The sequence below is a fragment of the Delphinapterus leucas genome, chromosome 1, assembly GCF_059928025.1.
Source record: "Delphinapterus leucas isolate spDelLeu-1000000601 "Yukka" chromosome 1, BTC_Dleu_Yukka2, whole genome shotgun sequence".
Lineage (NCBI taxonomy): Eukaryota > Metazoa > Chordata > Mammalia > Artiodactyla > Monodontidae > Delphinapterus > Delphinapterus leucas.
In genome coordinates, this window is record NC_143129.1 from 91,149,179 (window position 1) to 91,175,907 (window position 26,729).

A 26,729-nucleotide genomic window follows, 5' to 3' on the forward strand; every position below is an offset into this window, starting at 1 on the left:
CCAAGTGCCAGGCTCTGAGCTAGAGAATAAACCAAGAATATAAATATGGATGATTTGGTCAGTGCCCTCGAGGAGTTGGCAGTCCATCTTGGAAGACAGATGGCTAGGTACATAAATAAAATACAGTGCAACGAGTCCTGTAATTGAGACATGAGCCAAATACTGTGGGAGCACAAAGAGAGGAATGACTCACTGCCTGAGGGTCAGGGAAGATTCCACCAAAGTACAGCAGATGAGCTGCGCATGCCGTGGCTGCAAGAAAGTGTGAAGTGTACTTGGTTTTCATACACCAGTACATGTAAACCACTGGCCTCCAATAACCAAACATCTTTTTTCTAGAAATGCAGCCCATTCTCCTTTCTCTGGAATTTTAGACTCGAATTCTTCAGCAGCAGAGACCCTTGTAGCCCCTTGGGAATCCAGACTGTTTTTGTTTGCTGGACCTGCAGCCATGAAGAAAAATGAATGTGGGAATCCTAAGGCCAACCCCCCTCACAACAAGGAAGAAAATGGAAGCAGGGAAAGGAAGGCCCTCAGGAGCAGGGCTGGATAAATAAAGATTCTTCAGCATAGCTGTGAAAGCCAGAATGAGTTCTGTCCATATTTACTCTGTGCTCAGAAATGGTGTTTCCAATGTGACCTTTCTACCTGCAATTCTAACGGTGGAGCTGCTGTCAGTGTTAATAAAGCCCAGACCCAGCTCTCCCTGACTGGAGCCAATTAGAATTACCTGGAGAGGGCAGCCAGGGCAGCCTCGCCGCTAATGAGGGCAGCTGATGTGTTGGCATTGGCTCATTCACCCAGTGATGAGGGGATGGGAAAGCTCATCCAGCCAAGCGGTCCCCTCTTCCCCCCTCCCACTGCCTCCAGTAACTCTGCTCAACTATTTCTTGAGCACCAGCTTTAAATCAAGGCAATGAGCTCTACTGGGGGAAAGAATATGTCCTGGATAATGAGGCTAAGCAACACTTTTCCTCACTCAGCCTATATTTATTAAGCAAACTAGAGCAGTCCCCCCTTATCCGAGGGAATATGTTCCAAGAGTCCCAGTGGATGACTGAAACTGCAGGTAGTACCAAACCCTATATATACTATGCTTTTCTTCCTATACATGCATACCTATAAAAAAGCTTAATTTATGAATTAGCATAGTAAGAGATTAATAACTAATAATAAAATAGAACAATTATAATGATATATTAGAATAAAAGTTATATGAACGTGGTCTCTCCCTCCCTCTCTCTCACTCAGAATATCTTATGGTACAATTTAAAGGCTCTTCCACTTTAAGCACTTATCACGCACTGTGGCATTAACTTTTTCTTTAACTTTTTATTTTATATTGGGGTATAGCTGTTTAACAATGTTGTGATAGTTTCATGTGCACAGAAAAGCGACTCAGCCATCCAAATACATGTATCCATTCTCCCCCAAACTCCCCTCCCATCCAGGCTGTGTGGCATTAACTTTTGCAGTTTGAGGTTGGACAGCAAAACTAGTACGAATTTCTTTTCCTTCTTCACAATTTCACGGATAGAAGATTCATTCTTACCGTAGATCTTAGCAACCTCAGCATACGATTTTCTTCTTTCCTTAAGTGGAGAACTTTCACCTTCTCACTTAAAGCGCTTTGCAACTGCTCTTTGGCATAACCAAACTGCCGGCATCACAACTCTTGCACTTTGGGGCCATGGTTAAGTAAAATAAGGGTGGCTTGAACACAAGCACTGCGATACTACAACAGTCATGCTGATAACCAAGATGGCTACTATGTGACTAACGGGCAGGGTACCCTGGACGAAGGGACGATTCGCGTCTCCTCCTCACAGGAGGAGGCGGGATGAAGCAGGACACGCGAGACTTCGTCACATTACTCAGAATGGCACGCAATTTAAAACTTACGAATTGTTTATTTCTGGAATTTTCCATTTAATATTTTCAGACACAGCTAACTGCGGGGTAACTGAAACTGCAGAAAGCAAAAGGATAAGGTGGGGACTACTGTACTGTGTGCCCGGAGAGGTGCCAGGGGCAATACGTAATAACAACTAAGATACAGAGGCAAATTTACCATGAAGTTAAAGAAGCTTAAGCTTTAGGGCCTCCCATTAGCACAGGTCCAGAAAGGGATGCTAGCAGTGTTGTACATGTTTTGGTAAACTTTGCAAAAGTGAGCTATTTTAACCACACTTAGTTAAGAATGGTGTCTCTTTCCACTCAGACTCTGTCACATTTCCCTTAGTTTAGGATGACACTGAAGTGGCATTCATGGGATCTGGCTGAGGGCAAGTTAAGTTGGGGATACAACTGGGTTTGCATTTTGTGGGGTGGTTTGCAGTCACTTTTTACATAAGTTTTTGCTAGCCATCTCAGTGTGGAAATGGCTTCCAGGGATCCTCCTATTGCCCATGGTACCTTCTCATCTGGCACGTGGCACTAAGGAGCAGGGCCAAAGTTCACATCAGATTTGAATGTATCCTATGGAAACTGACACTGGAAGTATGTGGGTGGGGAAAGAAACAAGATTTGACTTGCATAGAGCCAAAAGTTAGTCTATGGGAAAATCTTCCAATTGTCAGATGTATAAAATTCTAAATGCAGGATTCCATTCTCACAGATACCTAGTCATATATAGTAGGAATATTCAGTAATAGTTATGTAATTCTATGCTATACTTTTCTTTTCTTTTTTGATGACAATTATGCCAAATAGGACTTATCAAAATATGTTGGTAGGGTATAAACTGTAGCAGTCCTACAAACAGCAAGTATGTCTGGTTTTATGCATGTTTTATGCATCCCAATCATCAATAATAAATCTAATTTTTATTATGCTGGAGGAAAGACTTACTTCTCTTTCCTTTCTCTATATAGCAAATATTACAAAACTGTTATATAAAGAAGTGATAAAAGAGTATTCGACAAAAAATGCAGCGGAAGAAAGTATTACAGCAGTGTGCTAGGCAGTTAATTAATAAAAACATTGTATTATTTTTCTGTATCTTGTGATATTTGTGAAAATTTTCAGCTTTAAAAGTCTTACAATTTATTATTTCTTTTCTCAATCTAAATAAAGATCCACTTTCACACCTAATTTTGCTTTTGTAATTTTGTATTTTTCTTAAAGAGGGCCCTTCAAATTGTCTAAGTTTCAGGCCCCTCCTACACCCCTGGAGCATACGGTCATGGTTTACTCCTTGTCATGGTCTCATGGGAAAACTCAATTGCCTCCCCCTGCTCATCATATATGTGATCACTGAATACCAGGTTCTGAGCTAGGGATGGGCACACAGTAGTAGATGAAGCAGATCTTGCACCTTCCTAGGTGTGGAGAGGGAGACACCGATATCAAATAAACTAAATCATACGGCATGCTGCAGGAGAGAATAAGGGGACAAAACTTCTCATAGGAAATATTTTAGCTGAGACCGAAAGGGTAAGAGTTGGTCAGATGAAGAATAAAAAAAGAACATGGCAAGCGGAAAGAACAGCGTGAGTAAAGGCCCTGGGGTGGTAAGGGCCTGGTGCATGACAGGTGTTCAGTAAGTATCAAATTAATTTTTAAAATAAATATTACAATTTGTGCAGGGCCAGGGTGCTATGGGAACATGAAGGAGAGGCACTGAACCCTTGCCAAGGGCAGCAGCAATGAAGGAATGAGGAATAAGCAAAAGTTAGTCAGGTTAGAATAGACTTTCTGACTTTCAGGAGAAGAAACAGCATGTGCAAAGGCCCTAGGATTAGAGAGATATCAGAAAGCAGTTCTGTATGGTTAGACCACAGTGAGCTGGATTTAAGAAGGAAAGTTTGGCTGAGGGGAGGTGGAGAGGTAGAGCTGGCAAGAAATGAGGTCAGACATGTAAATCAGAGCCAGACCATGAAAAAGCCTCATAAGCCACGGTAAGATGTTTGGATTTTATGTTGGTAAGGTGGTTTTAGCAAAGGAAATGACATGCTCAGATCAGCACGTGAGAAAGATTTGGTTGCCAGGTGGAGAGAAGACTGGATAGGGGCAGAGGCAGGAAGTCCAGGCACGAGGCTGTTAGAGAAATGCAAGAGAAGGTGGTGGCCAGAGGTAGTGGCAGTGGGGATGCGGAGAGGTAGACAGATCCCTAGAGGAAGGTTGTGGTACCTGATGCAGTTAGCTGGACAAGGTAAAAGAATTGTATCGGGGGCCGGTGCGAGGCTGGTTCCTAGTTCCTCTTCCTTTGGGAAGCTAGCCAATCTCGTGGGAGACAGGCTTCTTGTTTACAGTGGAGGGTTTATTTCCAGTAGCAGGACTGCCTGTGTTCTGCTGGTCATCCTGTGCTGTATGTCTTCTGTTCACCCCTCGGACCTTGCTCTCTGTTCTCTGACTTCTCACTGGGCTCAGCCAGTGGGAGCTGACAGAAGACTGGAGGGCAGGGGAGAAAGGTCACAGTATTTATTCCTGGTGGCCTCCCTGAGAGGAGCACCCAGTCTAGTTATGCCCTTCAGTCTCTCTCGAGACAGCCTTCTCATCTCTACTCTTCCCTTTCCTGGTTTCCGTATTCACTTCCCTTCCCTTCACTTAGGACTTAAGGAGGTTACAGCTCCACTGACCAGCTGCAGAATCACCCCAACATCCCTGTGGTTCCCCCACGCCTCATCCACAACTTGGTAAGTTCTTTTAAGTCAGACCATGCCCCCACAAGCCCGACAGCCAGTAAGACCAAGACCGCACCCTCAGCCCTTTTCCTGATGACCAACCAGCATCTTCCTGCGCCCCTTGCCCCAGGCCAAGTTCTGCTCCTGCCAGAAGCCTGGAGTCTGGCTCTGATTCCTGGCTCTGACTTCCCGAGCACTGGGCCCTGCCCCGTTCAGCCCCTGTGGTCTTCCTCCAGTGCTGGGGAGACCTGAGGAGCCAGTTATCAAGTGACTAGTGATCAAGAACCCCCCCCCACCTCCCGTGAGAAGGCTGACTACACCTGCCCAATCGTTGTTCTCAGACTCACCATCCTCTAGGCTCCCTGCTGACCTGTAATCTTCTTTATGTCTGTCTGGATGTATGTGTCTATGTCTCCAGTAATTTTGCCTGTTCCCCCCTCCCCCACCTGGGCGCAGGGACAGTGCACTGTTCGCGCTTTATTCCAGTGCCCAGCCCAGTGCCCAGGACATAGTAGTTACTGGGTAGCTTTTCGTTGACCAACAGACCAACCGACTGGACTCCCGTCATCTGTTGACAGTCTTCCCCCAGATAAGACAGAGCACCACTGATTGGGCTGCAGGCTTCCCAGCTACAAATCTTTACAGTCTTGCCTCCCGCAGAGGCGTCTCTTCAGCATCGTGACTATTTCCAGCAACTCCTCAGTCATACATTTATAGTATTCTTGTGAGACACTCCCTGGGCCCAAGAAATGTCTTCGTTGGCCCTAAGCACTGATAAGTCCACAGACACTGACTTCACATGTGGTGTGACTCATTACATCATCACCTTTCATATTAATTAAATCTCAGGGTTTGTTACAGAACATTTCAAAGTCTGCCTGTGTGTCTCCAACTAAATTATAAGCTCCCAGAGGGCAGAAGCCATGTTTTATACCTCTTTCAGGTGGAGTTTACATGTAAGGTGACTCAGGAAGAGGCATCTAGCAATCAACGTGGAATGTGGGGCTGAGGATGAGAGAGGAGGTTGGAGCCAGACACAGATTTGGGATGCAGCTGCCCAAGGGAGAGCTGACACTGGTGGGAGAAGGTATAACATCGCTTTGAAGAATGACCACCTTCGGGATGTGGGAGGAAATATACAGCGCAACCAAGGAAAAGACAGAATAATAGGCTTGTGGGAGGTCATGGGAATGTTGCTGACTCAAGTCGATGGGGAAGGGACGGGTCATCGGGACCACAGGAGGTGGGAGTGAGGAGGGGCTGATCCATATGTCAGCTGAGAAGCTGAAGGTGCCTTCTGGGCCCTCATGGTACAGTAGTGAGGGTGGACCACACTACAAGGAGCCAACGAGTGAGGAAACTAAGGCAGCAAGTGCAGTTTCAAGAACTTGATAAGGGAAGGGAAGAGAGGGCAGTCACAGGAAAGGGCAGCTTGGCACAAAGGAGGCATTCCATAAATATATCTGTTCATAAAAATGTGTAATCAAAGACTTCCCTGGTGGCCCAGTGGTTAAGAATCTGCCTGCCAATGCAGGCGACGTGGGTTCCATCCCTCATCCAGGAGGATCCCACGTGCCACAGAGCCACTAAGCCCATGTGCCACGACTACTGAGCCTGTGCTCTAGAGCCCATGAGCCACAACTACTGAAGCCCACATGCCTGGAGCCCCTGCTCCGCAATGAGAAGACACCACAATGAGAAGCCCGCACACTGTGTCGAAGAGTAGCCCCCACTCGCTGCAACTAGAGAAAGCTGTGCACAGCAACAAAGATCCAATGGAGCCATAACTAAATAAGTAAATAAATGGGAAAAAAAGTGAAACTGTAAGTCTCTAAAATAATGAGACTAAGGCTTAACATGACCCAGAACATGTTTTTAAAAATTAAATTAAATTAAAAAGTTTAAAAATGTGTAATCATATGTACATTTGTTTTTATAAACTATATCTGAATATATAGGAGAGATAGAAACAGATTGTGGGCAGAGGTGGAAGAACCATTTGCAATGGAGTGTTTGAAGATGGAGGCAAGCTAGGTCTGAGTAGGAGAGCATGGGATGCAGGTGAGGCCTTAGACTTGGTCAGGAAATGGACATTCCTGGAAGACAGGAATGATGGCATGCAGGGAGGGTAAAAGAAAAAAAAAATGGATATTTTGCAGTGAAAGGCCTGCTTCCCTAGCAAGTTTCCCAAAACATGAAACAACTCTAACTCTTTCTTATTTGTGCAGAGGCATTTAGATGGATTTCAGAAGCTCTTGAGCCTCTTACAGAATGCAGGATTTCTGTCATTGGATTTAAAATGTCTACCCTAGAACATTATAGCTCCAGCCTGGACAGGGCATTTGAGGGCAAGCTCAGAAAAAGGAGGTAATGCTACCAAAGAGTCCAGAAAACCAAAATGCCTCCTTCATTCCAAGCACAGAGGTCAGTAATAAAAAAGCGTTTAATCCATAGCTTGAATGCAAAGGTTAGAAGAAAGAAAAAAAGCAACCCTGAAACTATATGATACGCACTCCTTTTTACAAGCCTGACAAAGCAAGCAGGAGACAAATCCCATTTACAAGGACAGTAAAAGCTCGGACTCCTCTCTGACCCAAGCCCTCTCCATGCATCATAAATATTTCCATAGTCATAAATATCACTGGTGAGGAGGCAGAAGGCTCTTAATAGGCCCCAACGTATTTCATGGTGGAGGCAGCTAGGAAAAATGCACTGAATAAGAAGACAGGGTGAGAGATCTCCTGGGAGGAAATTAAAACAGAATCTTCCACTAGAATGATGCTCCATCTATGTGCTGACTTAAGCCAGGAAAGAACTAGCTGAAGACTCATTGTGAGAAGCATTTTCTCCCACTGGCCCAGGGCCTTTTCTATCTCAGAAATGCCAACTCCCTTCAAGCTGAGTTTTGTGGTGGTTGATTTTGTTGATGATGAGCCACCACAAGGAAAGAAGGGAGCTAACTAGCATTTTTTAAAACTTCATAGAGCAGAAGCAAGAACTACAATCCTGCAGCCTGTGGAACAAAACCCACATTCACAGAAAGATAGATAAGATGAAAAGGCAGAGGGCTATGGACCAGATCAAGAAACAAGATAAAACCCCAGAAAAACACCTAAATGAAGTGGAGATAGGCAACCTTCAAGAAAAAGAATTCAGAATAATGATAGTGAAGCTGATCCAGGACCTCGGAAAAAGAATGGAGGCAAAGATCGAGAAGATGCAAGAAATGTTTAACAAAGATCTGGAAGAATTAAAGAACAAACAAACAGAGATGAACAGAACAATAACTGAAATGAAAACTACACTAGAAGGAATCAATAGCAGAATAACTGAGGCAGAAGAACAGATAAGTGACCTGGAAGACAGAATGGTGAGATTCACTGCTGCGGAACAGAATAAAGAAAAAAGAATGAAAAGAAATGAAGACAGCCTAAGAGAACTCTGGGACAACATTAAACGCAGCCACATTCGCATCATAGGGGTCCCAGAAGGAGAAGAGAGAGAGAAAGGACCTGAGAAAATATTTGAAGAGATGATATTCAAAAACTTCCCTAACATCGGAAAGGAAATAGCCACCCAAGTCCAGGAAGCGTAGAGAGTCCCATACAGGATAAACCCAAGGAGAAACACGCCAAGACACATAGTAATCATATTGGCAAAAATTAAAGGCAAAGAAAAATTATTGAAAGCAGCAAGGGAAAAATGACAAATTACATACAAGGGAACTCCCATAAGGTTAACAGCTGATATCTCAACAGAAACTCTACAAGCCAGAAGGCAGTGGCATGATATACTTAAAGTGATGAAAGGGAAGAACCTACAACCAAGATTACTCTAGCCGGCAAGGATCTCATTCAGATTCAACAGAGAAATCAAAAGCTTTACAGACAAGCAAAAGCTAAGAGAATTCAGCATCACCAAACCAGCTCTACAGCAAATGCTAAAGGAACTTCTCTAAGTGGGAAACACGAGAGAAGAAAAGACCATACAAAAAGAAACCCATAACAATTAAGAAAATGGTCATAGGAACATACATATCAATAATTACCAGGCTTCCCTGGTGGTGCAGTGGTTGAGAGTTCGCCTGCCGATGCAGGGGACGCGGGTTCGTGCCCCGGTCCAGGAATATCCCACATGCCTTGGAGCGGCTCAGCCAGTGAGCCATGGCCCCTGAGCCTGCACGTCCGGAGCCTATGCTCTGCAACAGGAGAGGCCACAGCAGTGAGAGGACCACGTAACGCCAAAAAAAAAAAAAAAAATTACCTTAAACGTGAATGGATTAAATGCTCCAACTAAAAAACACAGGCTCGCTGAACAGACACAAAAACGAGGCCCATATATATGCTGTCTACAAGAGACCCACTTCGGACCTAGGGACACATACAGACTGAAAGTGAGGGGATGGAAAAAGATATTCCATGCAAATGGAAATCAAAAGAAAGCTGGAGTAGCAATACTCATATCAGATAAAATAGACTTTAAAATAAAGAATGTTACAAGAGACAAGGAAGGACACTACATAATTTTCAAGGGATCAATCCAAGAAGAAGATATAACAATTATAACTATATATGCACCCAACATAGGAGCACCTCAATACATAAGGCAACTGCTAACAGCTCTAAAAGAGGAAATCGACAGTAACACAGTAATAGTGGGGGACTTTAATACCTCACTTACACCAATGGGCAGATCATCCAAACAGAAAATTAATAAGGAAACAGAAGCTTTAAATGACACAATAGACCAGATACATTTAATTGATATTTATAGGACATTCCATCCAAAAACAGCAGATTACACTTTCTTCTCAAGTGTGCACGGAACATTCTCCAGGATAGATCACATCCTGGGTCACAAATTAAGCCTCAGTAAATTTAAGAAAATTGAAATCATATCAAGCATCCTTTCTGACCACAACGCTATGAGATTAGAAATCAATTACAGGGAAAAAAACGTAAAAAACACAAACACATGGAGGCTAAACAATACGTTGCTAAATTACCAAGAGATCACTGAAGAAATCAAAGAGAAAATCAAAAAATACCTAGAGACAAATGACAATGAAAACAGGACAATCCAAAACCTATGGGATGTAGCAAAAGCAGTTCTAAGAGGGAAGTTTATAGCTGTACAAGCCTACCTCAAGAAACAAGAAAAATCTCAAATAAACAATCTAACCTTACACCTAAAGGAACTAGAAAAAGAAGAACAAACAGAACCCAAAGTTAACAGAAGGAAAGAAATCATAAAGATCAGAGCAGAAATAAATGAAATAGAAACAAAGAAAACAATAGCAAAGATCAATAAAACTCAAAGCTGGTTCTTTGAGAAGATAAACAAAATTGATAAACCATTAGTCAGACTCATCAAGAAAAACAGGGAAAGGACTCAAATCTATAAAATTAGAAATGAAAAAGGAGAAGTTACAACAGACACAGCAGAAATACAAAGCATCCTAAGAGACTACTACAAGCAACTCTATGCCAATAAAATGGACAACCTAGAAGAAATGGACAAATTCTTAGAAAGGTATAACCTTCCAAACGGACCCAGGTAGAAATAGAAAATATGAACAGACCAATCCAAGTAATGAAATTGAAACTGTGATTAAAAATCTTCCAACAAACAAAAGTCCAGGACCAAATGCCTTCACAGGTGAATTCTATAAAACATTTAGAGAAGAGCTAACACCAATCCTTCTCAAACTCTTCCAAAAAATTGCAGAGGAAGGGAAACTCCCAAACTCATTTTACAAGGCCACCATCACCTTGATACCAAAACCAGACAAAGATACTACAAAAAAAGAAAATTACAGACCAACATCACTGATGAATATAGATGCAAAAATCCTCAACAAAATACTATACAACAAAATTCTATACTATACTGTAGAATCCAACAACACATTAAAAGGATCATACACCATGATCAAGTGGGATTTATCCCAGGGTTGCAAGGATTCTTCAGTATATGCAAATCAATCAATGTGATACACCATATTAACAAATTGAAGAATGAAAACCATATGATCATCTCAATAGATGCAGCAAAACTTTTGACAAAATTCAACACTCATTTATGATAAAAACTCTCCAGAAATGGGCATAGAGGGAACCTACCTCAACATGATAAAGTCCGTATACAACAAACCCACAGCAAACATCATTCTCAATGGTGAAAAACTGAAAGCATTTCCTCTAAGATCAGGAATAAGACAAGGATGTCCACTCTCACCACTATTATTCAACATAGTTTTGGAAGTCCTAGCCATGGCAATCAGAGAAGAAAAAGCAAAAAAAGGAATACAAATTGGAAAAGAAGTAAAACTGTCACTGTTTGCATATGACATGACACTATACATAGAGAATCCTAAAGATGCCACCAGAAAACTAGTAGTGCTAATCAGTGAATTTGGTAAAGTTGCAGGACACAAAATTAATGCACAGAAATCTCTTGCATTCCTATATACTAATGATGAAAAATCTGAAAGAGAAATTAAGGAAACACTCCCATTTACCATTGCCAACAAAAAGAATAAAATACCTAGGAATAAATCTACCTAGGGAGACAAAAGACCTGTATGCAGAAAACTATAAGACACTGATGAAAGAAATTAAACATGATACCAACAGATGGAGAGATATACCACGTTCTTGGATTGGAAGAATCAATATTGTGAAAATGACTATACTACCCAAAGCAATGTACAGATTCAATTCAGTCCCTATCAAATTACCAATGGCATTTTTTACAGAACTAGAACAAAAAATCTTAAAATTTGTATGGAGACACAAAAGACCCCGAATAGGGCTTCCCTGGTGGCGCAGTTGTTGAGAGTCTGCCTGCCGATGCAGGGGACACGGGTTTGTGCCCCGGTCCGGGAAGATCCCATGCCGCAGAGTGGCTAGGCCCGTGAGCCATGGCCGCTGAGCCTTGTGTGTCCGGAGCCTGTGCTCCGCAACAGGAGAGGCCACAACAGTGAGAGGCCCGCGTACTGCAAAAAAAAAAAGACCCCGAATAGCCAAAGCAGTCTTGAGGGAAAAAAATGGAGCTGGAGGAATCAGACTCCCTGACTTTAGACTATACTACAAAGCTACAGTAATCAAGACAATATGGTACTGGCACAAAAACAGAAATAGAGATCAATGGAACAGGATAGAAAGCCCAGAGATAAACCCAAGGACCTATGGTCAACTAATCTACAACAAAGGAGGCAAGGATATAAAATGCAGAAAAGACAATCTCTTCAATAAGTAGTGCTGGGAAAACTGGACAGCTACATGTAAAAGAATGAAAGTAGAACACTCCTTAACACCATACACAAAAATAAACTCAAAATGGATTAAGACCTAAATGTAAGACCAGACACTTTAAAACTCTTAGAGGAAAACATAGGAAGGACACTCTTTGACATAAATCACAGCAAGATCTTCTTTGATCCACTTCCTAAAGTAATGGAAATAAAAATAAACAAATGGGACCTAATGAAACTTCAAAGCTTTTGCACAGCAAAGGAAACCATAAACAAGACGAAAAGACAGCCCTCAGAATCGGAGAAAATATTTGCAAACGAATCATTGGACAAAGGAATAATTGCCAAAATATATAAACAGCTCATGCAGCTCAATATTAAAAAAACAAACAACCCAATCCAAAAATGGGCAGAAGACCTAAAAGACATTTCTCCAGAGAAGACATACAGATGGCCAAGAAGCACATGAAAAGCTGCTCAACATCACTAATTATTAGAGAAATGCAAATCAAAACTACAATGAGGTATCACCTCACACCAGTTAGAATGGGCATCATCAGAAAATCTACAAACAACAAATGCTGGAGAGGGTGTGGAGAAAAGGGAACCCTCTTGCACTGTTGGTGGGAATGTAAATTGATACAGCCACTATGGAGAACAGTATGGAGGTTCCTTAAAGAATTAAAAATAGAATTACCATATGACCCAGCAATCCCACTACTGGGCATATACCCAGAGAAAACCATAATTCAAAAAGACCCATGCACCCCAATGTTCATTGCAGCACTATTTACAATAGCCAGGTCATGGAAGCAACCTAAACACCCATCGACAGACAAATGGATAAAGAAGATGTGGTACATAGACAGAATGGAATATTACTCAGCCGTAAAAGGTAATGAAATTGGGTCATTTGTAGAGAAGTGGATGCATCCAGAAACTATCATACAGAGTGAAGTAAGTAAGAAAGAGAAAAACAAATATCGTATATTAACGCATATATGTGGAACCTAGAAAATGGTACAGATGAACCGGTTTGCAGAACAGAAATTGAGACACAGATGTAGAGAACAAGCATATGGACAAAAAGGGGAGAAAGTGGCAGGGGGTTGGAGTGGTGGTGGGATGAATTGGGAGATTGGGATTGACATGTATACACTGATGTGTATAAAATGGATGACCAAAAAGAAAAAACAAAAGTAAATAAATAAACATTAAAAAAATTCATAGGAGGATTTTTAAAAAATTCGTAGCAGGATAGTGGACAAACAAATGGTAGTATATTCATACAATGGAATACTATTCAGCAACAAAAAAGATGGACCACTAATCACACACCATCATGGATGGGTTTCAAAAACATTATGCTGAGTGAAAGAAGCCTTATGTAAAAGAGTACATACTATATAATTCCATTTATATGATGCTCTCTAATAGGTCATTAAGGGTGGGAAAAAAATCCAAACAATGGTTGCCTTTATGGGTCGGGGGAGAGATGAAATGGGAAGGGATGTGAGGGAACTTTCTGTGGTGATGGAAGTGTTCTCTACATCTTGATGGGAGTTTGGATTACACAGGCACTTGCATTTGTCAAAACTCGGTGAAAGTACCCTTTAAGATTTGTCTATTCCATTGTATCTAAATTTTACCTCAAATGAAAAAACTAAACAAAGATTGACATCTAGTTAATGATATGCATGCTGAAGTAATTAGGGGAAAGTGTTCTGATGTCTGCAAATTACACTGAAATGCACCACTAAAATAAAATAGATTCATGGATGGATAGATGGATAAATGTGTGAGAAAGCAATTTTAGTAAGATGTTAATGGTAGAATTTAGGTGGCTGGTAGACAGCTGTTCCCTGTAAAATTCTTTGCACTTTGCTATGTGTTTGAAATATTTTGCAATAAAATGTTAGAAACAAGAGTAATGTGATTTTTTTAAAATAGCAAACATTTACTGAGTCCCTAGGTGTGCCAGGTACTTTACATACATTTTCCCAATCCTCATACTATCCTGACTTTACAGACCAGAAGGTTAACATTCAGAGAAACACAGTTTCAGGGTCCGGGACGCTTCTTTGCCCCTCTTTTACGCTTGCCCTCCAGATGCGGGATCTGGCACTTGTGCTTTGGGTAACAAACGCTGTCTTCTGCAGCTGCTGCCTCTGAGGCTTCATCCTCAGCCTTGGCTTCTGATTAACCGCTAAGGTGAAGAGAAGTCCTCAACCACCAATCAATCAACACTGTCACAAATACTAGTTGAACACCTCCTACATGAAGGAATTCAAGGAAATATGAAACGCAGTCTCTGCCTTCAAAGGCTCCCAAAGTATTGAACCTAGCCTGAAGAACTGGACTCTCTGTGTGACTTTGGCACTAACTAGCTGTGTGGCCTTGAACAAGTTACTTCAGCCCTTGGGCTTTATTCTCTTGATCCATGAAATAAGGGCTTGAAATAGACCATCCCTCAGGTTCCTGGCAACCCTCATGTTTCTGTGACTTTTGATCCATAGTAATTTTAAGGGTCATCAGCTGGTCCAGATAGTGTTTGCCAAAGGAATACAGATGAGGGAAATCCTTTGTGGGGGGGACTGCAGAGAAGTCCCCAGGAAGTGGCGTCTAAGCAGTGCCCATGTGGATGGGGGAGGAGATGGTGTTCCAGTGGAGGAGATGCAAACACTGGGCCTGAAGGGAGGACACACGGGGACTGTGAAGAGGGAGTGTGACTGGAGAGGGGGTTAGTTACCAGGAGCAGAGACAACACCAAGAAAACAGTTTGCACTTTAACTTCTGAGAAGCAGGACCGCACAAGAGGTGTTAGGCATGGGAAGTATGTGATAAGGTGGTATGTGAGGAAAATTAATCTATTTATTTTCAGTCATGGAAGAAAAGAGCAGCATAAGTAATCACAAATGTCAGATCATTATAAAACCTTGTGGCAGACTCTAGAATACCCTTGATCTGTGACTTTCAAGCTATGATCTTGAGAACATTAGGGCTCCTGGAAAGCGAGGGGAAGCTGAGGGGAGGCAGGGTCCAGCACCCTCTCCCATTCCTGCCTTAACTGCAACAGCACTGCTTTTTTTTTTTTTTTTTACATCTTTATTGGAGTATAATTGCTTTACAATGGTGTGTTGGTTTCTGCTTTATAACAATGTGAGTCAGTTATACATATACATATGTTCCCATTATCTCTTCCCTCTTGCGTCTCCCAACAGCACTGCTTTTACTGGTTTCATATATGGGAGTTCCAGATAAAACTTATTTTGAAATAATTCAACAGACTTCAACTGAACAACGTAAATTAATTACACAAATAAGCAGCCAGACAAAGTTGTCAGGAGGGGGTTGTTTGAGGATAAATAATTTGCTGGGCATATGCCTCACACAGCTAACTGAGATGACTCCACATTTCCACCTGCGAGGTGCCAGCTCTGATAAAAGCAAAGAGTCTTAGGAAGAGGGCAGATTTGGAAACGGCTGTGCCTCTGCCCCAGGATGTTACTGAAACGTTTTCACTCGGTGCAACATGCATGTGCAGTGGACTTTCAACTATGAAGCCCTAGGGGCGTGACTCAGGCCCAGTCGGCCTTCTGTCCTGACTTGATCCCCTCAGCAGGTCCCAGGGCCTCACTCGCTTGCCTCCCCTCCTGGTAGCTGCCTCTTCCCACCCCTCTCCCTGACTCTTTGTGATGTGTTACCCTAAACAAACACTCAAGAGCTTTTCACTCTGCAAAACTAGACCAGGGTAACAAAAACAACAAACCTGGGGAAGTTACACAGGTTCTAGATTCTTGCAGATATGATTTGGTTGGATCTCCTGGCTTTGGTCTTCTCTGCAGGAGATAATAGCTGAAACATTCTGCCCTCCACATTTATTCTTGGATGGTCTCATCAGTGGTCCCTTCTTTCAGACCTGACTCTTAGATGCCCTCAGGCATAGCATTAGCCCTCCCCTTGTTTCAGGTGCTCCCTGACCCTCTGTCCCACAGAAAAAGGGCCTTCCTCATAGCTGTGTTTTCACCCCGCCACTTTGTGCATGACCTTATGCTATGCCCCCTGGTTATCTAATACTGCCTAAGAAGTCACCCACAGTTTAATGGCTTAAAAAAAAAACCAATCATTTATTATCTCTCACAGTTTCTGTTGGTCAGGAATTTGGGAAGGACGCAGGGGGCAGTTCTGGCCCAGGGTCTCTCATGTGGTTGCAGTCATACGTCAGCTGGGGCTACAATCATCTGAAGGCTTGGCTGGGGCAGGAGGATCCATTTCCAAGGTGCTCACTCACCTGACTGCCAAACTGCTGCTGGCTCAGGTCAGGGGACTCAGTTCTTCTCCATGTGGGTCTCTCCATGTCACTGCTTGAGTGCCCTCATGGCATGGCAGCTGGCCTCCCCCCAGGCAAGAAACCAAGAGACCAAGTCAGATGCTGCAGTGACTTTTACAGCCTAGCCTTGAATGTCATACACTATCCCTCCTACTTATTTACTAGTCACACAGTGACAGACCTGATTCAGTGTGAAAGAGGACCATGCAAGAAAGCAAGGATTACTGGAGGTCATCTTGGAGGCTGGCCCACCACACTATAGAAAGGTCAGAAGAAGAGGACCAGACTCAAGCCATCAAATAGTTCACAACTTAGTTGGGGGTGGGGGAGAAATCTTATATATCCGTAATAGTAGGAGGAAGAAGAAGGAGGAGGAGGAAGGAAGGAAGGAGGGGAGGGAGGAGAAAGAAAAAAAAGGCAGGCAGTACATGCCCTGGAATGCAAATTAGGTATGGAGTAAGCAAGACAGATATAGCCTCTGCTCTCTTGAAGTTTGTAATCTAGAGGGAATGGCAGTTTTCGTGTAAATAAGTATAAATACTTGCACTTGGAATAAAATCCAATCTCCTTACCTTGTCCCTGCCTATTCTTTTCCTCTACTACTCATCTCCTTTCTCACTGAGCTTCAACCACACTGGCCTTTCCTCCATTCCTCCAAGAGACCAAGCTCCCACCTCCCATGGGGCCTTGCACTTGCTGTCCCCTGGAATGCTCTCCAGGTCTTTGCACAGCCAGCTCTTTCTGGCCATTCAGGTCTCTGCACTTAGCTGCCACCTGATCTTTTCTGGTTTTGTCATTCCCTTCCTCCAGCTCAAATGTAAGCTTTGTGAGAATAGAGGCTTCGTTAAATCTTCCTCACTGCTGTGCCTCCAGATCTGGATAGCACTTGTTATGCGGTAAGTGATGCATAAATACCGTAATGAGTAAATGAAGTGCCTGCTTTTTGACGAGGTTCTAAAACTGTATAAAATCTTCCTCTAGAATGTTGTAAACTTAAGCTCCAGCCCTGTCTCTTGTCCATCTTGCAATCCAAACCAAGGTTGGTGAATTGCAGGCCTACCTAGGATCTAACCTTGCTGACTCCTTGACCCTGAGCAAACAGCATACCTCTGCCACACCTGATCTTCCACCACGTCTAGATTCAGTTGATCCAGCCCAGGCTGACTGCGTTATTTGTGTTTTCCTTGGAGATGGGTCCTCAATTTCTGATTGCCTTTGCTTGGCTTCCTGAACAACTTCCCTCTCTCTCTCCTCCGCGGGAAGGGCCATTCCAGCCTTGTTTTGCTGCACTTGTGTTTTCAGCTTTCCTGGGCTGAAATATCAAAAACAGTTGCTCGTTAATATCCCAGCTTTCCCGCTTTTCAGGAGAAACAACATGACAAACAGAAACCCCATGCATATTTATTTTGAAAATATGGTTTTCAATTTGAGAGCAAATGGACACTGCTGGTCTGCAGGTCTTTTCACCTGCTGTGGTGTCTGATTGGTGAGGTCTTTTCTCTCCGGGTGGTGGTGCCAGCTAATGGACTCATGCTCCCTCTGTATGTTTATCTTCAGTTAATTAAAATTTTGCCAAGTCTTCCTCACTGCCCTTGTTCACAGCAAGGCCAAGAGTTGGCTTGTGGCACTGATCCGGGTTGGCAGCCTGGGTGGGGGAGGCCATCCTATTAAATCTTAATCTAAGAGGGAGATCACGCCTGTGGGCTTCCATCCCTGGGGTTCTCCCGCTGGGAAGTCACAAATCAGTGCCAGAGCTCAGTGCCAGTGGCAACTCTCCCTGCCAGGCCTGAGTCAGCATCAGATGCAATTTTTTGGAACTGTTATTTGACAATAAATTTGAGAATTCTGGGAGATGTCTCTTAAAAACTGGAATGAATTACACACACATCTACCTTGGAAGGGGATGTTAACCATCATGTGAAACTGTATCTTGTAAATGATGAATGAGCCAATTTGCCAACATTAATTTTGAAGTTATGGGTTAGGTTAAGACTAGCAAAGTATCCTGTACTTCAGATGTTATGAAACTGTGCCTCCACCAGGACTGGAGGAGGAGATTAAGAACTGAGTTGGCACTCAAGGCCTCCACTGCCCCATTTTTGGAAATGCCCACAAGTTCGCCTTCCCACTAGCTTCCGCCCTTCAGTCACTGTTAGTTGTGTGCTAGCTTTTGAATCATTTCAGCAGGTACCTTGGCTGACAAACTTGGAAGATAGGAAGAGCACTCTGTTGTGAGTTGAAGTGTGTCCCCCAAAAAGATGAGTTGAAGTCCTAACCCCCAGGACCTGTGAATGTGACCTTATTTGAAAATAGGGTCTTTGCAGATGTGATTAGTTAAGATGAGGTCATACTGGATTGGGCAGGCCTGATCCAGTGACTGGTGTCCTTATAAGAAGAGATCACAGCAAGGTCCTACTGTATAGCACAGGGAACTATGTTCAATATCTTGTAATAACTTATAATGGAAAAGAATATGAAAAAGGTAAGCCTAAAACTAACCCAACATGGTAAATCAACTATACTTCAATTAAAAAAAAAAGAAGAAGAAGAAATAAAAAAGGAAGAGATCACAGAGACACACAGGGAGACCACCATGTGATGTCTGAGGCACAGACTGTAGTGATGCATCTACCAGCCAAAGTGTGCCAAGGATTGCCGGCAGCACCAGAAGCTAGGAAGAAGCAAGGGAGGATCCTCCCCTAGAGCCTTCAGAGAGAACACAGCCCTGCCAACGCCTTGGCTTTAGACTTACAGCCTGCAGAACTGAGAGGATAAATTTCTGTTGTTTTAAGTCACAGAGTTTGCAATACTTTGTTACAGCAGCCCTAGGAAACTTATACATAATCTACTCCTGGCCCCACTGCTGCATGCCTCAGCCAGCTTGCCTCTCTGCTGAACTTTTTTTTTTTTTGCAGTATGTGGGCCTCTCACTGTTGTGGCCTCTCCTGTTGCGGAGCACAGGCTCCAGACGCACAGGCTCAGCGGCCATGGCTTACGGGCCCAGTCGCTCCGCAGCATGTGGGATCTTCCCTGACACGGGCACAAACCCGTGTCCCCTGCATCGGCAGGCGGACTCTCTACCACCGCCACCAGGGAAGCCCTCTGCCGAGCTTCTTGATAGGCTTGGTCACCCTTGCTCCCTTCACTTTCTGAGAGGTCTTATACAGTGAAATCCCAACTTGCTAGAAGGTTTTTAGAAAGTGGGAAGTCAGACTAAGGAGAAAACCTCGTCACATCTCAAGCCTTGTGGATGATTTTTGAAACATCTCGGTCCAACTTCTTGTCCAACTAAGTGGAGGTGAGCAAGCACAGTAAGATGGCTCATTGACAATGGAGGATGTCGCTCTGCTTCGGGGGTCATCACTCTAAATTCAGGTCTCCCTGTTTGGCATCACAGATACAGAGAGAATAAGACGTTGGCATAAAATTGTACTGACCCCAGCACTTATTCTGGAAACTGAATTTTTACTTTCACATTCCTGACTAGCTCTTTGTCTCTTCTAAAAGCTGAACGTATAACGACAACAAAATTAGAAAAAGTTAGATTGAGAGTTCAAGCTAGGTGAATTTCTAGTAACCAAGATTCTATAATATTCTGTTGTAGCTGTGGGAAGGGATATTGAACTTGAGGTCAGAAGACTTGGACTAGAATTCCAGCTCTGCTCATCCTCACAACAACCTGGCAAGGCAAGTATAATTATCCCCCAATTACACATGGCAGGATGGACTGAGGCTGCCCCCATCCCCTCTCCAAAGAGACACACTCAAGAACCAAAAATGTGTCTTCTGCTTAGTCTTTATTTTGCTGAGTGGGGCTCACCTGCTGAGGGTAGAGACGAACTACTCCCGACAACAGAGAGAGTTTTTTAAAGTTATAGAGGTGAAAAGGAGAGAGCAAGAAAATGATTGGCAGGGAAGAGGAATTTGGGAGGATGGTTGGAAAAGAAAGGTATCTGATGGAGAATTTGATTGTGTCTATTATGTAGTGTGTGATCTGTGTCTTTTTCCCTATGTCCCCCAATAGATTTCTAACTAATGTGTTATGGAGTTGAATCTGGTTTGGGATGTGGGCATTTGATGAGGAATGAAGACCACCCATGAGAATCCAATCATCCCAGGGCTACAAGGGAGCTAAAGCTCAGAGAGCTTGAGCGCTTTGTCAGGGTTACACAGCCTTAGGTTCTAAAGTCAGATCTGTCTGACCTCACACCTATGTTCTCTTGTAACATATGGCTTGTTCTCATGGTGAACTTGCCAAACTATTTCAGGCCCAAGAGGTAGTACAGGTTGAAAATTTAAATATTCCAAAATTATCTGTGTAAATGCCCTGGACAACAATAATGGCCTATTCATTGTAGCTTTCATATGGCTAGAGCTTTGCTGTTTCGAGAAATGGCCTCTGTTTATTGAGCGTTTACTCAGTGCTAAACCCTTTCCTTCGCATTTTATGATCTAACCTTCCGAGCAGGTCGGAGAGGTAGATATTTTTATCCCTATTTTACAAATCAGGAAATAGTAAAGAGTGACTAGACCAGGTCACTGTTGGAAAGCAGCAGACTAATACCTAAACACCAAATATCATGTAATTTACTTTCTCAGTAGATAATACATGCACATAGTACAACGTTTACTAAGGAGAAGGCCAACAGTGAAAAGTTAGAGCCTCTCTCTCCACCATCCCCCAGAGGCCCTGTTCCCTTCCCTGCCACCCTCACATGTCCTTCAAAGACATCCTCGGTATTTACACATATGACCACCAGTGCCTCCCTCAGGGGAAAAGAACGTTTGAAGTTAACCCAAGGAAACAGTGCCTTCCCTCAGCCCTTTCTAAGCTTCAGTTTAAACCTCTGGAGCTCAATACCCAAGTGGAGTGTGTTCTCATATTTTCCTGGGGGCTGGTGAGGGATACTGAACAGAGCACGCGGTCGGGAAGCTGATAGTATTAAGTTCAAGTTCATGCCGAGGGCAGGTGGCTTGACCTCCCTAAACCGTTTCCACACCTGAAAATGGAAGCAAGCATCCCCACCTCCAAGGGCTGCTGTGAGGATAATATAAGAGAATAAAGGTAAAAAATCAGGCATACCTGGCATCCTCCCTCCCTCCCTCCCCTCCTGAACAAGAGCCTACAGTTTTCCTGATGCATCTCTAAGAATAGAGAGAAAGGGAAAAGCAAACTCCCCAAATATACATGCAGTTTAGTGATCAGCTTTGACCTAATTCTACTTCAAGGCATTTCCTTCTCTTTCCTAACCTCCCATTACCTCCCACCCAGCTGCCAAGTATAGAGAATACATGAAAACTTGGGCCCAATGGGGACCTGGAATGTTAAAGCCTTTGAGAAAACAGCTGTTTGTGTTTGTTCATTTATTACCACGTTTTTACCCCTGTCTCGTTTGATCACAAGAGCCTGTGGAGAAGAAGAAGAATCCGCTGCACTTAGACCAGTCTACACAGGGATCTTCCAGCCTTGATTTCACTCTACAGCAGCTCTGTGAAAGGGGCAAAACTGCAGCGCAGAGATTAAATGCTTTGGCTAAGAGGAGCAAGGCAGAAATAGGGCTAGAACCCAGGTCTTCACTGGTTTCCTTGCCTTTTGCTGTCTCTAGTAGTTTTTTTGTGAGTAATCGCTACTGCATCCCTTAGGATGCACGTGGCTGCAAGCAACAGAAAATCCAAGCCACATTTGCTCTTGTAGCTGGAAATGCAGAGGTCGGATGGCTTCAGAAGCAGACGAGGACAGTGGCTCTGTGCTCTTTCTGCTCCTCTCTGATTTCTTCCCTCCTCCGTGTATTGGCTTCATTTTCAGGCTGGCTTCCCTCATGCCAAAATGATTTATTGCGCTCCAAACACCACACCAACACATCACAATGTCCAGAGGAAAAGGGAGTCTCTTCTTGCGTCTGTCTAATGCATGAGGAAGATTCTTCCTAAGAAGTCCCAACAAACAATGCTGCTGTGCCTCATTTTCTCAAACTGGAGCCCAACGTGTGGCAGAATCTGTCATACTTGTTACCACTCTGGCTCTTTTGAACACTCATCCTTCATTAGGACAAGTTTAAAATCTTTAGCCCCACCTCCCCAAGGTGGAAGCCAGATTTGGCTCTCCTGACACAGACACAGGACTTTTACTGCAGCTAGCGATGCAAGAAGCAAAGTACAGAGCCTGCTTCTCCTCCCTCCTCTCTCCCTCCTACAGTGCAGGCATCAGAGGTTGCAGTAAAGTTGAGCTCCCGGCACAGAAGCCGCGGGGGTACAGTCTGCGGCACCCGCACCCAGAGCTTGGTGGTGGCAGCAGTTTTCTTGTAGCTCTGCACTGTGGAGTGGTTTGGGCCAGCTTGGTCTGGAGCCTGGCTCTCCAGCTCTCCTTATGATCATGCGAGCCACCCATTGTCCTTTTAATAAATTTGTAAAGTGCTGAATCACCCAGAGTCAGCTTCTGTTATTGCAGCTAAGAACCTGACTGATCCACACACCCGTTCCTGAGCACATGGCTGGGGCTGGACCCGTGCTCTCTGCTGACCAGCACATACCTGAGTTCCTGAACCAATAATGGTGGTGAGAGGGTTGGGATAGCCCTACACCAATCAAGACCAGCTCCGAAGTTCAGGGTGAGATCAGTTCCGCAGGAAGCACAGGAGGACGTGTGCGAAACCTATGTAAAAATTGGGATTTGTGAGAGAGGGAATGGATGCTTCATGGGCAGCCAACAATCTACCAAGCCCTGCCGTGAGAGGCTCTGCAGCTAAATATGTTCACCCTCACAACACTCCATAAGGTAGGCGTCATCCCCATTTTAGGGACGTGGAAACAGACATGGAGACATTAAGTACAGGATGATAGAATTTTGTTTGTTGGCTGGTTTTGTTTTTTTTGAAATTAATTAATAGACTTTTTTTTTTGAGGAGTTTTAGGCTTACAGAAAAATTGAGAAGTACAGAGAATTCCCCTATACCCCCTCATCACCACCACCACCATCCCTGACTCAGTTTCCTCTATTATTATTAATACCTTGCATTAGTATGGTACAATTGTTAAAACTGACGAGCCAATATTGATACATTACTATCGACTAAAGTCCATACTTTACATTAAGGTTCACTCATATCGCATAGTCTGTGGGTTTTGATAAATGTGTAATGATGTATATTACCATTACAATATCATACAGAATAATTTCACTGCCCTAAAAATCCCCGTACGCCACATACTCATCCCTCTCTCACTTCTCTGAACCCTTTACAACCACTGATCTTTTTACTCTCTCCATAGTTTGGCCTTTTCCAGAATGTCACGTAGTTGGAATCATACAGCATGTTGCTTTCTCAGAATTAATAAGCTCAAGTTCAACCTAGGTCTATTGGACTCTAAAGTCATTTATACACTCATTTTTCTCACTCGCAGGTCTGTGGATCAGCTGTGGCTCTCCGGAGACCCACTGGTTTGGCTCCAGCTGCAGGTTGTGTTCAGAATGGCTCCACAAACCTCTTCATTTTTCTTGGGCCGGTGGCTACTCGGGGGCCACCCAGGTTCTCAAGGTGGATGGAGGAGTGCATGGGACCAAGTAAATTGCACAAGCACATTTAAGCTTTTGCTGGTCTCATGTCCACTAACAGTTCATTGGCCAAAGCAAATCACATGGCTGTGCCCAACATCAATGGAGCAGGGACATATTCTTCACCTACTCTGTAACAGGTACTGCAAAGTTCAATGGCAAAGGACATGTATGTATAGTAACTGAAACAGGAAAGAGTAAAGAATTGGGAGTAATAATTCAATCTATATGATATGGGATTCTTTTTTTCTCAACTACTTTTTGCCCATATTCATTCATGATTTCAATAGGTATTTATTGAGCATCTACTCTGTGCCAGGCACTGTTCTAGGCAGTGAGGCTACTGTGGGGAGAAAGGCAGATTTGGTCCCTTGTTCTCGTGGAGCTTACAGCCTAGTGAATTCTTCCAGTGTGTATATATATTCCTTTCAGTGTCTTCAAAATCTTGCTAGAAGAAGCCAGCAAGGGAGGACAGAAGAATGGAGGAAAAGTCGAGATGGGGGGAAATGGAGAGGCAGATCAGTCTGGGGCCCAACCAGAGGCCATCCTACAGCTGAGTCACTCTCACCTGCTCTCCTTACCTACTCCTACCTCTGTATTTAATTCTGCCTGCCTTTCCTGTCCCAGGTTTGCTAGGTTCTGCTACTCCAGGAGGCCTGGCCTTTCCCCCTTATAATCTGTCCATGTTGTAGTAGATGTTTGTCTTTTGGGGGATGTCCAACATTCCCTCCAACTTCAGCTTCATACCGTTTCCTTAATTTCCCTTTGGCAGGCTACAGTGGTGTGCAGGCCTGAGCACTTCCATGGGGTGACCCTGCCTAAGGCTCAATTGCCTGGCCACTGACCTACCTGTGGCTCTTGTCCCATTTTCCAGGCCAGGCCCTTCAGCCTTTCCCCTTGTGGATTCTGGAAGCCTCCACTATCTTGCTGATAATTTCTTCTTTGTTCAAGAGGGCCAGGGGCAATTTCTGTTGTTTGCAATCAAGAACCCCAATCATAGCATATGACCAGACAATTCCACTTCTAGGTATATATCCAAGAAAAATCATATATCCATGCAAAAACTTGTACACCCATGTTCTTAGCAGCATTCATCATGATAGCCAAAAGTGGAAACAACTCAAATGTCCATGAGCTGATAAATGAGTAACTGAAATGTAGTATATCCATACAGTGGGATATTACTCAGCCTTACAAAGGAGTGAAGTGCTGATACATGCTACAACATGGATGAACTTTGAAAATATACACTAAGTGAAAGAAGCCAGCACAAAAGACCACATAGCATATGATTTCATTTACGTAAAATGTCCAGAACAGGTAAACCTATAGAGATAGAAAGTAGATTAGTTATTGTCAGGGGCTTGAGGGGGAGGGTGATCACTAATGGATATGGTGCTGATAAATGTTCTAATGCTGAGTGTGCTGTTGGTTGTATGATGCTGTGAATATACTAAAACCCACTGAATTGCACAGTTTAAAAGGGTGAATTTTATGGTATGGGAGTTATATCTCAATAAAGCTGTTATTTAAAAGCAAAAGAGCCCTAATCAAAACACCTTCTGGTGCAGGGAGCTCAAGGTGGGAAGGTGGCCTGGGCTACTAAGAAGAGCACCACACTGGGCTCTGGAGGATTCAGTTCTAAGCCCAGGTCTGCTTCTTGCCAACCTTAAACTTCACCCTTTTGGACCTCAGTTTTTTCAGCACTAACATGAAGAGGCTTATGAGACCAGTGTTCTCCATACTCCAGTCACTTGTGAGCCGCCCTCATGATTTTTGTTGTATCATTGTGCCAACTGAACAATTATCTACCTAGTTCTTTAAACTAATGCATTTATTTAAACCTAGCATCATTCTAAACAAAAATATTCATAAAATCATGCATTTGTTTATGCTGGTTGTATTTCCCAAAACACATTAAAATCAACACTAGATAATAAAGTTAGAAATGTTCACTCCCCCTGTCACTGTCTGACTTCTACCATTTGGGAATCCTGGACTAGGGTCTTCAAGGGTGGTCTACAAACTAGCCCATTGGGTAGAGGACCAGGCCTTGCCTTTGTTCCTCCCTCAACTAAAGTGGACTTTTAATTATTGCCTCTTAGGACGTGACCTTGTCCTGTGGCCGCACCTCACTCTGGTTGCAGGGATTTTCAGTCATAGAAAATGAGGGCTGTCCCAAGGCTGACTCCTTGTAGTAACTCAAGGGGCATTTCCTGGAATTCTGGGGATGGTTATTGTTATTCTAATTTTACAGAGGGGGAGATTGTCTCAGAAACATTAACTAACAGACCAGAAGAGGAAGAGACAGGATTCAAAACCAGATCTTTTCAAAATTCTTTTAACTACAGCATAATAGACCATAGGGCCAGATATTTTGGGGTGGACATAACTTGAAATGAATCAGGCCATACACATAACCGCCACCTTTGCCTATGGGTGGGAACCGCATAGAGGAATGGGGCACTAATGTGGCTTCTGAGATGAAAATTGTATCCATTGAATTTCTAGCATTTCTATATATCAGTAATAAACAGTAACAAACTCCCCTAATACTTCCTCATTACACACATCCCACTAATATTTACTAGTTCAAAATCTCTATTCCCCACTAGTCAGGGACCACGTCTTTCTTATTCACTGCTGTGGCCGCAACACTTGGCCCAGTATTTCGCACAAAGTAGTCCCCTAACTAGTTTCCGTTTAATTCACCAGCCCCTCACCGCAAAGGTCCTCTAGCCCAGGTGTGCGTGGTTGGGAGGTAGAATGAGGTGGGCTGAGACAAGCCCGCAGGCAAGAGCAGGACTCACCATGACCACGCTGTCCAGGCACCTGCACAGCAGGCAGGAGGAGGCTGGTAAGCCCTTCAGTCGTGTTCCATACGTGGATCGCGTGTATCCTGCATCCTCTGCCATGGAGCAGACTGCCGCCGCCACCCAGACCTGTCTGTGGAGGTGGTTTCAATCT

General features: G+C 43.6%; 1 protein-coding gene across 1 annotated transcript; it reads right to left on the reverse strand.

Annotated features, from left to right (window-relative positions):
* Positions 1–1,890: 1,890 nt before the first annotated feature.
* LOC149750675 (uncharacterized) lies at positions 1,891–26,726 on the reverse strand. Its single transcript, XM_089917799.1, has 5 exons — positions 26,573–26,726; positions 22,741–22,862; positions 17,318–17,522; positions 16,172–16,269; positions 1,891–4,392 (listed from the first exon to the last, which is right to left on the reverse strand). Exons 1-4 carry the CDS (start codon positions 26,675–26,677, stop codon positions 16,195–16,197), a joined length of 507 nt encoding a protein of 168 aa, XP_089773925.1. The 5' UTR covers positions 26,678–26,726; the 3' UTR covers positions 1,891–4,392; positions 16,172–16,194.
* Between the last annotated feature and the right edge of the window lie 3 nt (positions 26,727–26,729).

What these genes read in the sequence shown, in the direction of transcription:
- LOC149750675 (XM_089917799.1), bottom strand. Translation starts at nt 26,677, where the DNA reads ATGGCAGAGGATGCAGGATACACGCGATCCACGTATGGAACACGACTG. An exon ending in TTATTGGTTCAGGAACTCAG is followed by an intron (nt 17,523 to 22,740) that starts GTATGTGCTGGT and finishes TTGATATTTCAG; the next exon opens with CCCAGGAAAGCTGAAAACAC. An exon ending in GAAGATCAGGTGTGGCAGAG is followed by an intron (nt 16,270 to 17,317) that starts GTATGCTGTTTG and finishes GGGGGAGGCCAG; the next exon opens with CTGCCATGCCATGAGGGCAC.